General features: G+C 46.2%; 1 protein-coding gene across 2 annotated transcripts in view; it reads left to right on the forward strand.

The window, feature by feature from the left end:
* Window positions 1–14,817, forward strand: part of NSD1 (nuclear receptor binding SET domain protein 1) — a 56,848-nt gene that overhangs the window by 32,669 nt on the left and 9,362 nt on the right. For both annotated transcript variants that reach the window (XM_052684425.1, XM_052684426.1), the window contains 12 exons: window positions 992–1,135; window positions 1,558–1,681; window positions 2,016–2,216; window positions 3,500–3,679; window positions 4,011–4,167; window positions 4,441–4,646; window positions 5,201–5,313; window positions 6,400–6,669; window positions 7,986–8,102; window positions 9,575–9,716; window positions 10,189–10,295; window positions 12,924–13,128. In XM_052684425.1, the coding sequence (XP_052540385.1) occupies window positions 992–1,135; window positions 1,558–1,681; window positions 2,016–2,216; window positions 3,500–3,679; window positions 4,011–4,167; window positions 4,441–4,646; window positions 5,201–5,313; window positions 6,400–6,669; window positions 7,986–8,102; window positions 9,575–9,716; window positions 10,189–10,295; window positions 12,924–13,128 (1,966 nt within the window). The remainder of the gene's footprint in view (window positions 1–991; window positions 1,136–1,557; window positions 1,682–2,015; window positions 2,217–3,499; window positions 3,680–4,010; window positions 4,168–4,440; window positions 4,647–5,200; window positions 5,314–6,399; window positions 6,670–7,985; window positions 8,103–9,574; window positions 9,717–10,188; window positions 10,296–12,923; window positions 13,129–14,817) is intronic.

Genomic DNA, 14,817 nt, shown 5'->3' on the forward strand with positions numbered 1-14,817 from the left:
TTCCCGGAACTTCTTTTGCCCACACTAATAAGGTGTGCAGAGTGCATTCAGTTGACATTAGGAACTTGAGTGGCACCACAACTCAGATGGGTGTTCTCGCATACAGAATGTAACTCAGAGCTCCCTCTCCTGCCTGTTAGTTGGACACCTGGCCCTGAGCAGGCTCCAGGATATGAGTGGTGGCTGCTGCTTCTTCTAGGAGTCTAAATTCCTAACAAGGTCTTGAAAGTGTACTGCCTTTTTTTCTGGGCATACAGTAGGGATGGCTTTTTGACCCAAGGAAGAGCTGTGTGCTGAGATCATTCAGCTGCCTGCAGTCAGCCAAGATTTCAAAAACAAATAAGGCAGAGTATTCAAGTTCTTGCTTGAAGCATCTGGTTGGTTCCTAAAAGCAGTGTGTTGGTGCAGCATGAATGGCTCATAGGCCTATGTGCTCTGGAGAGGCAGCTGGGCTCCCTAGTTTGCTGCTTGCTAGCTAGCAGCTGCTAGTTGCCCGTCCTGACAACTGTGAAGTCTACAAGTGCATGCTGTGAAGAGCATAAAGAGAACTCTGACTTACTTGCTAAATGAAGACTACAATGAGGATTGCTTGCAATCTTTCTCTAGTATTGTCAGTGCAAGCAGACATCAGCATTCAGGATGCTTCTCTGGCACTGGTGGACATGATTTTCAGAGTATGCAATCTTGCCTGATGCATTTCTATGAATAACAATACTGTTCTTTCTCAGCTCTGACTTTCCTTCCTCAAAGAGGGGTTATGCACAGGAAAAAAAAAAAAAGTGTTCAGTGTGTATTTATAATGATCTAATAAACTGAGGTGTTCTTCCTTTCCTTCCTTGTAAACCTTTTGGTGGAGCCGTATGAGAGCTGGTTCTCTCCAGGGTGGGTAACACTGGCTGCCAAACTTTGATGCGCTTGATGGCTGGATTTGTGATCTGCAGGTCAGGATGGGAAGCACCAACAGCCCCTAATTTTGAATTTCCTTTTAAAGGGGGAGGCATTGGTTCATGGGACTTCTACAAGCCCCAAAGGGGGACACGAAGAGGGGTCTGAGAATGACCATGGAGTGCCTTCATCCAAAAAGATCCAGGGGGAGCGTGGAGGAGGAGCAGCTCTCAAGGAGAACGTGTGTCAGGTACCCTTTTGAGGAGATCTCTTGATAACTTTGCTTTTCTAAGTATTTCTAATGTTAATATTAGTATGCACCTGTAGTAGCCCAGGTGGCTACTAGGTGTTCTTTGGGGGCTGTGTGATTCTGAGGGTTTTGACAGCAATTAACTAGTAGCCTAATTGAACTGAGTCTTACCTGTGCGATTGCCTCTTATCCTGCTGGAGTTTAAGGATGTTGGGAAGACGTGACCAACATACAATTCATTTTAACTGATGTATGGTAGCAGGGATGGGGTAGCAGACGGCAGTGGTGACGTGCTAATCGCCTGATCTTACTGACATGAGGAGAATGCTCATCTTTTTTTCTTCAGGGGCTTGCTGACAGTTATTTGGGCTGGGTTGGAAAAGGGGTTGCTCAGAGCTGATGGTGTCCTTCCTTCCCCACAGATCTGTGAGAAGCCAGGGGAATTGCTGCTGTGCGAAGCTCAGTGCTGTGGTGCTTTCCACCTGCAGTGCCTTGGGCTCTCTGAGATGCCGACAGGCAAATTCATCTGCAATGAGTGTTCCACAGGTATGGAGCTTTCCTGAGCGCCTCCTTAACTGGCACTCCTTTTGCTGGAATGATACACCTGCTGTAAGGCTGCTACCTGGCTGTCACTTCTCAGTTTGACGATCGTTTTCTAATTAACTGATTTTACTGTTTTGAGGCAGGGTGGGAATGTTCAGACCGTGATGGGCAAGAAATGGGTGCTTTTTCAGTCTAGACTTACAGTGAAACTCTAGGGCTGCAGAGACCTGTGGTTTGGGTTATGTGTGGCAGGCTGGGGCTTGTAGTGTGCTGATACGTCTCCTGACAGAAGCGACGTGTTTTTATTTGGCCGTTCTGTGTGCTGCTCTTTCTCTAGGAGTCCATACCTGCTTTGTGTGCAAGAGCTGCGGGCAAGATGTAAAACGGTGCTTGCTGCCCCTCTGTGGGAAATATTACCATGAGGAGTGCATTCAGAAGTATCCACCCACGGTCACTCAGAACAAGGGCTTCCGATGCTCCCTGCACATATGCATGACTTGTCATGCTGCCAACCCAACAAACATCTCTGCATCTAAAGGTACTGGAATCTTCTCACATGGTCCCAGGGAAGCATTTAGAAGCCTTTTTTGGTTTCGTGCCCACCTGCAGTGACCTGGTCCTCTAGTTCTTTGTTTCTCTGTCCTTTCCACAGCCTTGATGCAACATTTGTTTCTCTCAGGGTGGGAAGGGTGCTGTGGGTGGGCAGGGCTGCTGCTCATCAGCACTCCTGATGGTCAGACTGAGCAACTAAAGTGTTCCTGCCTGGCCACGCACTCAGATGCCTGAAAGTCGAGCAAGGCCACGTTCCTCTCAGTAGAGCTGCATGAACACTGGTTTCTCCTACATGCCTCTCGCTGGCTGCAGCCAGTGCCTGCTTAGCAGCAGTGGCTATCGAGGCAATGGCATAGAGAGCAGTGTAGTAAAAACTGTAATTGCTTTATTTCTTTTCTTTTTCTTTTTTTTTTTTCTTTTCTTTTTTTTTAAATTTGAACTCTCATGATTTGCTTTTAAAACTGCTTTTTTATTACTTATGTTTTAAATCTTCGGTATCTCAGGGTGAGCGATGATGGTATCAGCTGTATTCTTACCCTCAGGCTGTGTGTTAAAGTCATCTTGCACATGTCGGTGCTTGAAACAGAAGAAGCTGTTGGGGCATAAAGCCTGCAGCTGACCCCTTCTGAGCTGAACATTTGCCTTATGGACCCCCTCTGGTGGTTGTTTTTCAGTGGTCATATTTACTCCTTTCTTTCCACCTCTTCTCCCTGTCAGCAGTTTCCTGGGAGGAACTGAAAAGGTGCTGAGCAATCTTGGACGAAGTAAAGCCTTCAGGCAATTCTGAGTTCTCCTTTCTGGAATTTCAGAGTAAACTCTGATACAGTGGAGAGGCAAGCACCGTTGTTTCCAGAAACTTCCTGGATTGTTTTCATTGCATTCAGTTACGCACCTGGAATACCCACTCTCTAATTACTGTTTGCACTGATTTACTTGTTATCTGTGTATGATGCAAAGCAGTCCTGATCTGTGAACTCTTGAACTGTTTCTGAACAGGGTGCAGGTTTTTCACTTGCAAATAATTTGATTTCCTATATACTACCTACAAAGGCAGATCTATTTTTGTATGTATTTTCTTGTATTAACTCGATAGAAACACAGGCATTATGCTGCAGATGGTCCGTAGAAATGAAAAGTCAATTTCCATTTCCGAAGATCACCCATGGCTAGTTGTTTTCAGCTCAGATACCAATAGAGAAAGGACTGAGAGGAAGTGGAGGCTCGTTCTTCTCTGGAATTCACCACCGTTCTGACGTGTTCCTGTGGCAGGTCGCTTGATGCGCTGTGTGCGGTGTCCGGTCGCGTACCATTCCAATGACTTCTGCCTCGCTGCTGGCTCTGTGGTCCTCGCCTCCAACAGTATCATCTGCCCCAATCACTTCACGGCGCGGAGGGGCTGCCGCAACCACGAGCACGTCAACGTCAGCTGGTGCTTCGTCTGCTCGGAAGGTGAGACAGCGTGCGCAGGGTCCCCGGCGCTGTGTGAGGCCCTGACAGAAGAGCAACAGATGTGCTATGGGAAGAGATCATTGCAGCAGGCTTTGTCTGCGTGGAGTGTGCCAGTGAGAACTGCTCAGAACAGCTTGCCTTCCTATCCGTCCCCACTTAGATCCCAGGCTAGGGCTTTTTCTGGTTCTTTGTGCTGCGTAGGTAGAGCATGGGCTGTCAGAAAAAAGGTTGTAAAAGAGCACTGTGCTGTTTGCCCAGCTGTTAGTGTTTGGAATTGTGAAGTCCAGGGCTTCTGCATAGGGACCCTGATAAATTCCTTCCTTCTTTGCAGGGGGCAGCCTTTTATGCTGCGAGTCGTGCCCGGCTGCATTTCACCGTGAGTGTCTGAACATTGAGATGCCAGAGGGAAGCTGGTATTGTAATGATTGCAAGGCAGGCAAAAAGCCACACTACAAGGAAGTCGTCTGGGTGAAAGTTGGGCGCTACAGGTAGGTGAAGGTAGAACAGAGTTGTCCCTGTTCCCTCTTCAAGTGATGATCGTGGTGATTGAGATGAGAAGCTGCTTCTCTCTGCAGGATACAGTGAAGCAGCTTCTGATATTTTTGCATGCATGTAGCAGCTGAAGCGCATGCCTTCCTCTTCTTCCTCCAGCCTTACTGGGAGCCTTCACAATTTTCCCCATCTCTATGCAGCATTGTGCTTCTGGGAGCATGGGAACTGGGGAGTCAGATTTTTCATCTGCCTTTCCCTCTGCTGTGTAGGTGGTGGCCAGCTGAGATCTGCCATCCCAGGACAATTCCTGTCAACATCCAGAAAATGAAACACGACATCGGCGAGTTCCCTGTGCTGTTCTTTGGCTCCAAAGATTACCTGTGGACCCACCAGGCCCGTGTGTTCCCATACATGGAAGGTGATGTCAGCAGCAAAGACAAGATGGGGAAGGGCGTAGATGGCATATACAAGAAAGGTAATTTGTCTTCATCTGGGAAGGTACATGTTCTGTTTCTCTCTTCCTGTCTAGAGAAGATATTCTTGTAACAGAGGAAAATATCATTTTGGAGTTAAAGCTGAATTAAATTTGAAGAATGAATAGCTATTGATCTATCTTCTTGCACACCTGGAATGTTGATTGGTCTGAGTTTACATAGATGGACACAGGTGTGCATATCCTGAATACTTTTCAGCTCCAGCGTAGCTCCTCTGCTGCTGTCAGCTTCCTTGTACCCAGTACAGTCATTATCTGTGTATAAAAATACTCTTAAGAGTTATGAATTCACCTCTTCCCAAAAGCAAGGTGAAGCTAGCTGACTGGGTGTTTCCAAAACGTTTCACCTGCAGTCATTGTTGTTGGCTGTGACTGCTCTGTTGCTTTATCACAGTTCTCTTTATGAATCTCTGCCTCTAAAAGTATTCTGCTAATGATGTTTGCTTGTGGAGCTGTGACTGCTGGATGTACTCTGGCAGCCCAGCTCTGTGTAAGCAGAGTGAATTCCTCATAACACACCCTGTTATTTCACTTAGCTCTTCACGAAGCTGCAGTAAGGTTTGAAGAACTGAAGGCACAGAAGGAACTGAGACAGCTTCAGGAAGACAAGAAGAATGACAAGAAACCTCCCCCCTACAAACACATCAAGGTGAGGGCAGGTTGGGGGGAGAGGAGAAGGGTGGGTACAGAAGTCTTGAGCTATCAGTGCAGGTGAATTACAGATATACAGAAACATTTCTACCCTTGGGACATCTGGCTGTATTCAGTCATCCTCCACAGAAACAATTCATGTGTCTGTAGAACTGTGTGGAAGCTGAACACCAGTACTCAGGTGTTCTGCAGCAGACCTGGATTGTCTCTGTGCTGTTCCGTGTCAGCTGTGTGATGTGAAAGAAGAGTCTCTGCCTGTCTGGGGGTTTGTGGGAGAGAGCTGGCATCACCCAGTGTGCTCAGATGTCGAGCGCTGCTGGTGGCAACTTAGTGTGGGATAGACAGTCAAGATACAGCAGAGCAGAGAGGAGGATGGTAACCCACAGTGGAGCATGGCAGTCTTTCACTTCTGTTTTTATTTTGTTTGTGTTTTGTATCGATTGAACGAAAGTATGAAATTTAGATATGTGTGCTAGAATATCAAACTTTTTGTGGAGCTTTGAGGATCTCCTCAGGCTTAGGGCTGTCTTTGAGGTAGAATTGGAGCACTATTTTTTTCAAGGATCTCCAGCAGGTGTGAGGTGATCCGAGTGAAGAGCTTGGGCCAAGTGGGTGCATAGGACAGAGCTGTGGGCCCAGAGGGATCAGAAACCAGTGACTCAAGGACTGTGTTCCTCTTTTTCATTGCTTCCCTCTGCTCCTTCCCATTTTTATGTTTCCAGCTATGAAAGCTTAGCTGATTGCTGGCACTTTGTAGCTAGGATTTTAAGGTAGGACCACCTGAGCTCTGTGTAGTCACAGTGATACAGGAGAGGGACCCTTTGCAGCCTTTCCCTCACTCAGTGGATGCAGAATACACAAGGTGGTGCTGTTGGGGGGGATCTGTCTTCCTTAACTCTCTCACCTAGGCGCTTACCTCTTCCAGTGGTGTGCTCAGAAGCACACAGGTGCCTGTAGGCCTCTTTTACCCCTTCCTGTCACCAGCTTGCACTGCAGCCTGTCAGCTCGTAGGCAATGATGGGGCATAGGAGTGTTGTTTGTTGACCTGTTCTTAAGCAGCTGACGTCCTTCTCATGCATTCAAGGTGAACCGGCCGGTGGGCAAGGTGCAGATCTTCACTGCAGATCTGTCTGAGATACCACGCTGTAACTGTAAGCCAACAGATGAAAACCCATGTGGCCTGGACTCTGAATGCATCAATCGTATGCTGCTCTATGAGTGCCACCCCCTGGTCTGCCCGGCAGGAGAGCGCTGTCAGAACCAGTGCTTCTCCAAGCGGCAGTATCCCGAGGTTCAGATCTTCCGCACGCTGGCACGAGGCTGGGGCTTACAGGCCAAAACAGACATCAGGAAGGTACGTGCTCTCTTTTACATCAGGTTTCCTCCTGCTGCTTCTCTCTTGCTCATTGTCTGTTTTCATAGATGTGAAAAATTGCCTTCTGTAATTTGGAAGGCTTTCTTGCCACTGAATGCCGTTTAGGAAAGAAATGGATGAATGTGACTTTTGTAGTCTTGACAAGCACGTTTTGGCTCAGCTAAAATGCCTTGTATGTTAATGATCCACAGGATAAAAAAGGTGATTGCTTGGTCTGCCTGCACGGGTGGTTGGCTTTATGAATTCACCAGAATACTGAGGTAGGAGACAGGGCTCAGGTTTTCCAGACAGGGATCAGTGGTTATGCCCACCACCTCCATTCTTGAGTAGCATGAGTTCTCTAGCATGAGAATCTTGTATCAGAAACTGAGGTCAGGCTTGAATCTTACAAAACATAGCATCTTAGAGATGGCTGTGATTACTGTGGGAAGTACTACCTTGGAGACAGCTAAAATGCTTGCAGATAAGTTTCAGATCCAGAGAGTAGTTATGGCGTGGGCACAGATAATGCTGAATGAAGAAAAAAGCATTGCAGCTAAGAAGAACCTCAGAGCTAAGAAAGAGTGAAGTGAAACAGAAAATTAGATGGCATAGTAGGAGAAGAGTTTCTGAGAAAAACCATGGAGACAACATACTGTTGGGGGGGTTGATATCTAGGAAAATTGCAAGCCTGTCCTTTTTAGGCTTCACTGCCTGCTGTGTATAAGTTAAAGGATTTCTTTGCCATTTTATGCACCTTATGTTTGACTTTTAACAGACAGACTGGAAAGAGCAGAACTCGATTATTTAATGGAGGCACCTGTTGCTCCCAGGGAAGCAGAGCTGTGGTTCCCTCGGATGGTCTCTGTAGTGCTTTCACCACAGGTGAACTCCAGAAATACATTGCAGAAGCAGGTGCTCTGGGTGCGTCGTGCTGCTCAGTGTGGTTGGTCCCTAGAGGGATCCTTTTCCTTCTGGAACACAGCTGTGCAGTGCTTTGAGCTTTGCAGTGAAGAACTACCCTTATGCTTTAGCTGTGCTGTTCCGGAACATTGGTTCTTCCCACCGTGCAAAGAATGATCTGATAGCTGTTGTTGATGTATTTAATTTATGTCAAGTGATTTGTTGTGTGTGCTAAACAGAATTATAATTAAGGACTGTTAATAGAATGATAGCTCGAGCTGACTGCAAAGCAGAGGGAGGTTTTTTTGAAGAAGTTTCCACAAAGAAAACAGGAACCATATTGTAGCACAAAGGTCTTGGAGGGAATTTGTCACGTCCTAGCAGCCTGGTTTTGTTTTTCTTCTTTGATGCAGGGTGAATTTGTTAATGAGTATGTTGGGGAGCTAATTGATGAAGAGGAGTGCCGAGCCCGAATCCGTTACGCCCAGGAGCATGATATCACCAATTTCTACATGTTGACACTGGATAAGGTATATGGAAGGAAATTCTTTTGTCAGGAGTGAAGACAGAGGTAAAATGATTGTAACGAAGGCACAGCGGTGTTCTTCTCCACAAAGCAAAGAAATGTTAGCTTCTGTTGAGCTGGTCTGCATTTCCATTGAAGTGAAGACTAAAAGAGTAACTAGAATGTGCCTTGGAGAAGCTTTGGGCTGGATTTTAGGATTAGAAACAAAGTTTGAGCCAACTTCTTTGGAGTTTATTCAGAAGAAGCCAGGCAATAGTTTGTCTGAGGGCAATTGACTGAGAATCAAACGTTGCCCTTCCACATAACACAGTAGATTTTGTAACCTTAGGATCCCTCCCAGCACCTGAGCCACACAGGGTCCTGAGGTGGGCTGGTGTGTGCCATAGTGGGCAACAGCCTTCAAGTGTAGAAGCAGCAGGCACAATGAGACTGTCATTGAAGTTGAAATCTCAGGTCTTGCAGATCTGTGTAGAGAGGTGAGGTTTGTGACACTACAGGCTCCTCAGTGGATTCTGGAGGCCAAGGTGGTATAAGCTCCTGACTCCCAGAGGTAAGTAGTTTTGTCAGTGTCTTCTGATACCTTGTATCTCAACCTTGGAAAGACTTGAAGGGAAACCATTAGGAAAGGCATAAGAAAAAAACAATGCATGGAACAGCATAATGGTATGGCTGCTTTCTGAGCTTCCCTTCATCTTGCTGGAAATGATCACTGGCTGTATCTTGTTCTTGTATCTCCCTTGTTGTGACAAAACCAAATGTCAGTTGCAGCTTCCCTCTTCTCTCCAAAAGTCGACAAAAGCCAGTATACTGTAGAGCAGTGCACCTCAGGTTATGTTTTGTTCCTGTTTTCCAGTTATACATTGAAGCGTAAGAAATAGGAACTGATATTTTATGGCCTCACGTTACCCCAGGGAACATTCAGGTTGGATTTACGAAGTACTGCTCTGAAAGAGTGGTCAGGCAGTGGAATGGACTGCCCAGGGAGCTGGTGGAGTCACCAAACCTGGAGGTGTTGTGATGTGGGACATGGTTTAGTGAGAACTATTGTAGGCAGATGGTTGGACTGGATGATCTTGTAGGTCTTTTCCAACCTTGGTGATTCTAGGATTCTCTAATTTTGCTCTTAAGCAGAAGTCGGGGTCTGGAATTGCAAGTGCCACCTTTGGGGTGTGCTGACGTGGTTCCAATACCAACTTACAGAAGGAGCTGATTTCCTGCCTGCACTGAGCAGAGATACCAGCGTGTGGAAATGGATGAGCTGTTTGTTGATTGTCCAGGCAACACAGTGACACCTGGACTTAACGCTTGGTTAAAACATAAACTCACATTCTGGTGCTTTGCAGGATGTCCTGATGTCCAGCGATGAGATGCTACTACCAAAAAAATGCTTTCTTGGCGTGCTGGTACCTCTGCTTGTGTGGGCTGTGATGGTTACTAGATGTAGTTTGTTGCTTTAATTTCTTTTTTCAATTCTAGGATCGAATCATTGATGCTGGTCCCAAGGGCAATTACGCTCGGTTCATGAACCATTGCTGCCAGCCGAACTGTGAGACTCAGAAATGGTGTGTGAACGGCGACACGCGGGTCGGGCTCTTCGCAATTGTAAATATCAAAGCTGGTAAGGAACCCAGTTCTCTCAGTACTTGCAGTTAAAAGCATGGGAGCCTTTCTGTAAGGAAGAGAGGGATGGATGGTTTGCAGCCCACGGGAGGGAGATGCTTCATTTTTCTATTTCCACATTTAAATTCTTCTCATTTCACGTTGGCTGCAACATCAGCGCTGCCGTAGTGAAACAAGGTCTGTGCTATAGATAGAGCTTTGTGGATCTAACTCACGGGGTCCAGGAAAGGAACTAAGCGTCCTAAAGCATGGAGTGGAGTGCGCTGTTTGTGGATGTACTGTGTGTGGAGTGGAGCTGAGATACATTCTCAGTCCTCACAGGTCTCTGGGGGAGTAATAGGGTACCCGTATGAGTTGGGGCAGCCATTTGGGTTACTTTCAAAAGTGCTTCGACTCTGGCAGTAGCAATAAAGGCGTTCTACCGCGTAGTTTGTTACAGCTTGTTTGGTTATTGTCTGCTTTTGTGCCAGGGACTGAGCTGACTTTCAACTACAATCTGGAGTGTTTGGGAAATGGAAAGACAGTCTGCAAATGTGGTGCTCCAAATTGCAGTGGCTTCCTAGGAGTGCGGCCAAAGGTACGATGCCTCCCGTAAGCTTTCGTTCTTCCAGATGAGCTCTTTGCATAAGTGTGATACGTCTGTTGCAGAGACTTGAGGAAGGGCAGTTCACTTTCAGCGTGGCCATAGGAACATTGCTGGTTGGATTTAGGCCAACATTCAAATGGAGTGTGCAGATTTTAGATCTGAATTTACTAAAGAATTGCTACAAATCTTGACAGGAAATCGTATTTTCCAACTGAGGGATAAATACAAGATTTTTTCCAGAATTTTCTGCTCATCATGGCGATTTCCATCTTCATAGAGTGCCAAAGGATGAGTGCATGGGAAAGCCTTCTGTCAGATCACCAAGAAACTTCAGCTCAGCCCATTTCTTTGTGAAGGCCTGATTAAACTTTGAGAATGTGGAAGGCCAGCAAACTGCATTCCTTTAGATCAGAGTTGCTTTAGAGCTAAGGCTCCTGCATCTTCCCTGCAATAAGAGGAAAGTTGCTGTTTTTTCCCCATTTTTTGTTTAAGCAACTGATAAGTGCACATCAGACAGAAGTAATAAATTTGCCACGTCTGTAGTAGAGAAATCACTGCCTGTTAGAACTCACTGACTTCTGAAAACTTTGGTTTGTAACTGCGGTGTTTCAGTAACAGGAATTGATTTCAATTACGTCCTTGTGTGAGCCGGTTCTCAGGGGGAAAAGGAACTAAGAGAAGCAGTTGGCTGAGTTCCCAGCTGTCAGCAGCTAAATTTCAGCTGTTAGTTTGTTTCCAGAGTTTCACCACATCAGTATAGAACCCCTTTGCTCTGGTGTGTGGACACGGCTGTCTGCAGTTAGGGGTTAACAGCTCCAGTAGCACAGTTATGAAGGCCTGTCAATGTGTGGGGGAAGTTCTGTGAAATTTCCAGAGAGCTGAGTTCTGCAGATGAATTAGCTTTTAAAAAATGGATGTCTTCAGAGGTTGAGAAGTGAGGTGAATTATGAGGTGAGGTGAAGGCACCTGGTGCATTCAAGTTCTTTTTTTTTTTTTTTGGTTGCAATTTAAAGTTCGATATATTACATGCTGCTCCTCTGTTATACATGGTTTGACTACCATCGTTTTTGCCCTGAAATTACAGGCTGCATGATGGAAATCAAAGAAAAGTGCCCTTAAGTTGACATTAATGTGATGGATGAGGTGATTCATTCCATCCTGATGAGATGGGCTAAGAAATAAATACCCAAGCAAACGGTGCCTTTATTTTTGGCGAATTCATCCCACAAAGTATGCATTTTTAAATCTTCCTGAAGATGCAGGAAATCAAAGTGTCACTGGTCAGGCAGCCTGATCTAGCTGTGGTGTCCCTGTTCATTGCAGGGCACTTGGACTAGATGGCCCTCAGACGTCCCTTCCAACTCTAGGAATTGTAAGATTCTACACTCACGTTGTCCCATATTAGTAATCTTTCTAACTGAGAGTCCTTAAGAGAGCTTGGGAGACTGTTTTGTTGCAGTGAAAAACAGAAATGCTAAGGTTGCTCAGATAATTCAAATGATCTGTGAAAGGTCTTTCTTGTTCTCTTTTAATTAGGTGGCCAAAGTGCTAGACAGTGAGAATAGATGGAATAGTTTAGGTGTGGCTTCTGGATTCAGTGATTTCATTACCTGTGTTTACAATGATAAGACGGGTCTGACTTGTGGAAAGGATGGTGTAAAAACAAATATGTGAAAGGGAAGCAAACATCAAGAAGCTGGCGCCCTGCTGAGACACAGTGAGCGAGTCAACACTGCAGAATTCTGAAATTGTAGCCTGGAGACCAAGAGTTTTAAATGCCTTTGGTTTGATCTTGGTGGAAGAATGACAAAGATGGTGCCTGATATTTATGCAGTGCTAAAGCCACCACATCTCAGCATGCATCTCAGCAGCCTGCAGAACACGCTTTTGGACACAGAGATTAATGGAAAACTGTAAAATTTAGCTTGTGTCTGTTTATGTCAGCTGTACTGGTCGTTCATTGATGAGGCTGCTGGCTGGGCATGGGAGGTGCCATTGCTGGGTATCTGGTACACTGGGAGGCTTATCCTGGGCTGGGTGAGCTCTGGGGATTAGGAGGGCCTGGCCTGAAAGGCTGTGGGGGGATGTGCAAAGAGGACACCTTATGCCAAGGCCAAGGCTTGGCAATTTAGATGCCAATCTTTGGGACCCGTGGCAGAACTGCCTTTAAGACAGCTGTTGAGAGCATTGTAGCTTAAGCTTCCTGTGGTAACAAAAAGATGTCTGGTGCCATCAGTGCTGAGAGGATCAGCAATTGCAGAGGAGTAGCTGGGTGCTGGGAATGGGCTCTGGTGTAGCGACTGGAGTCAGTACAGGAACAAATCTGCAATAAGATCATCAGTGTGCAGCAGTTGTGTTGAGAAGGGGCTGCTGTGTCCAGCGCCAGCATGCAGCTGGGAACGCAGAAACAGGTCAGGTGCGCTGTGAGGTGTGAATGTCAGCGTGCAGGGGCCTCTGAGACACCATCTGCAAGTCGTGTTGGGGAGAAATGACCTCAGCAGAGGCAGAAGACCTGTATGTAGCCCGGCGGTGAGCACAGGGAGGGAGAACCGCTTCTGCAGGGAGAGAATGGCCTCGCCACAAAGCGATCCCCGCGTTAACGCCTTGTCTTTCCCACAGAGCCAGCCTGCCCTCAGCGAGGAGAAGTCCAAGAAGCTGAAGAGAAGGCCGCAGATGAAGCGCAGGTCGCAGGCGGAGGTGATGAAGGAGAGGGAGGATGAGTGTTTCAGCTGCGGGGACGGAGGGCAGCTGGTTTCCTGCAAGAAGGCGGGCTGCCCCAAGGTGTACCATGCTGACTGCCTCAACCTGACCAAGAGGCCCGCAGGTCAGTGCAGCGCAGCGTGCAGGCAGGGATCCCAGGTCTGCTCTCCTTGTGCCATCTACGCGTTTAGGTTTAACTCCAAGTCAGAAAGGTAAAAGCCTGACTCGTGTCTTGTAGGCTAGTTAGGCTGACTTCTGCCAGACAAGGAGGATGGAAAAACCAGTATGGGATTGAGTACCAAAGAACTGAATGATAAGAACGTAAGCAATACCAGATAATTTTTTAAGTGGAATAACTCAGCAAAACACTAAATTAGGTTTGACGAGATTATGAATTCGGTTAATAAAGACAACTGCATTGAACTGATTGGCTTAGGGAGCTGTAACTCTTTACTACTGTCATGGTTACAAATTCTCTGTGCAGCATTCTCTGACATGCTTGAAGTGAGCTGGGCGTGTGTAACAGGAGGGCTCTGGAAGTGGCTGTTAGTGTGACAGAGCTTCTGCCAGAGCTCCTGGGGAGCAGAACTGAGGGTTCAGCACCTATAGCTGCAGCTTGACAGAAAGTACACAAGTGCTGGAAGCATATTTTGTAGATGGCAGAAAGCATGTGTTAAATGTAGGAAGGAGAATCCAGCATTTAACCTGTTCTCTGGCTTCCTCTTTGAAAAGCTTCTCCTAACAGCCTGACTTGAAACAGCAAACAGCACTTCTGATACCATTCTTTTACATTCTGGAGGAATGCCATCTCCTTAGTTCTTTTCCAGATGAAACAGCCTTTTCTTCTGCTCTTATTTTCTAGAATTATTCTTGGTCTGTACTGAAATGTGTTCCATTTGCCTGCATATATTTTAGAGTGTGGTAAGGGGTATTTTTAACATTGTTGCAAGTGAGGCCTAATTAAGATCGACAGAACAGAATAATTATATTTTGAGTTTTACATAAAATTTCTCAGGAAATGAGATCAGATTTGCTCTGTAAAAGTAACTTCTACTTAAAGTCATTTTGTATTTGCCCTGTCGTCGCTGAGTCCTCTTGTCTTGTGCATCTTCCCATACTTATTTTATTTCTTCCTCCTAGGGTCCTTCTTTGCCCTGGCCGTGCTTTATTTGACTGCACCTTGTTGGTACCAGCATTTGTGCAGTGTATCAGTGTCTTATCAGTGTCACTGTGAGCTCCGAGCCTCTCTAACCAGATACTTGCAGTTGCTCACAGCCTTGTGTTATCTGTGGTTCTGTAAGAGGACTTGCTATTCTGCTTCAGATATTACAATAATAACTAAAACAGACTTCTGAAGGACCTCGTTTGAAAAACCCCTCAGTTTGGCGGAAGATCTTTAATAGCTGGATCTTGAGAATGATTTGCAGCCAGTTGTGGCCATTTAACTGTTCTTTGTGTAGGCTGTTAATTTCGTAGCTTGCTCCTTTAGAATATCATGCAGGACATCAAAGGTACGCCAATCTTTACTTCAAGTATTTCTTCTGTCATGGGCATTGCCGTTCAGTAATTGGAATTTCCTGCTTGTTTGCACGTTACTGATGGTGTGATCCCTCTTCCAAGAGCTCCTCAGCTCAGGGCTGTCCCTGGAGAGTCGGCTTGTTCGTTAGCCCTTTTATTCTGTCAAAGACCGTTAGAGTGGTTTGATGTGATTTATCCTTCCTGAAACATACTGGCAGGTTTCACTGACTTTATTTTCCATCTGTACGAGTGACCTCTCTAATAACAGGCCCAGAATCTTTCCACTGGGCAAAGT

This window comes from Tympanuchus pallidicinctus, unplaced genomic scaffold, assembly GCF_026119805.1.
Source record: "Tympanuchus pallidicinctus isolate F22 unplaced genomic scaffold, pur_lepc_1.0 scaffold21, whole genome shotgun sequence".
Taxonomy (NCBI): domain Eukaryota; kingdom Metazoa; phylum Chordata; class Aves; order Galliformes; family Phasianidae; genus Tympanuchus; species Tympanuchus pallidicinctus.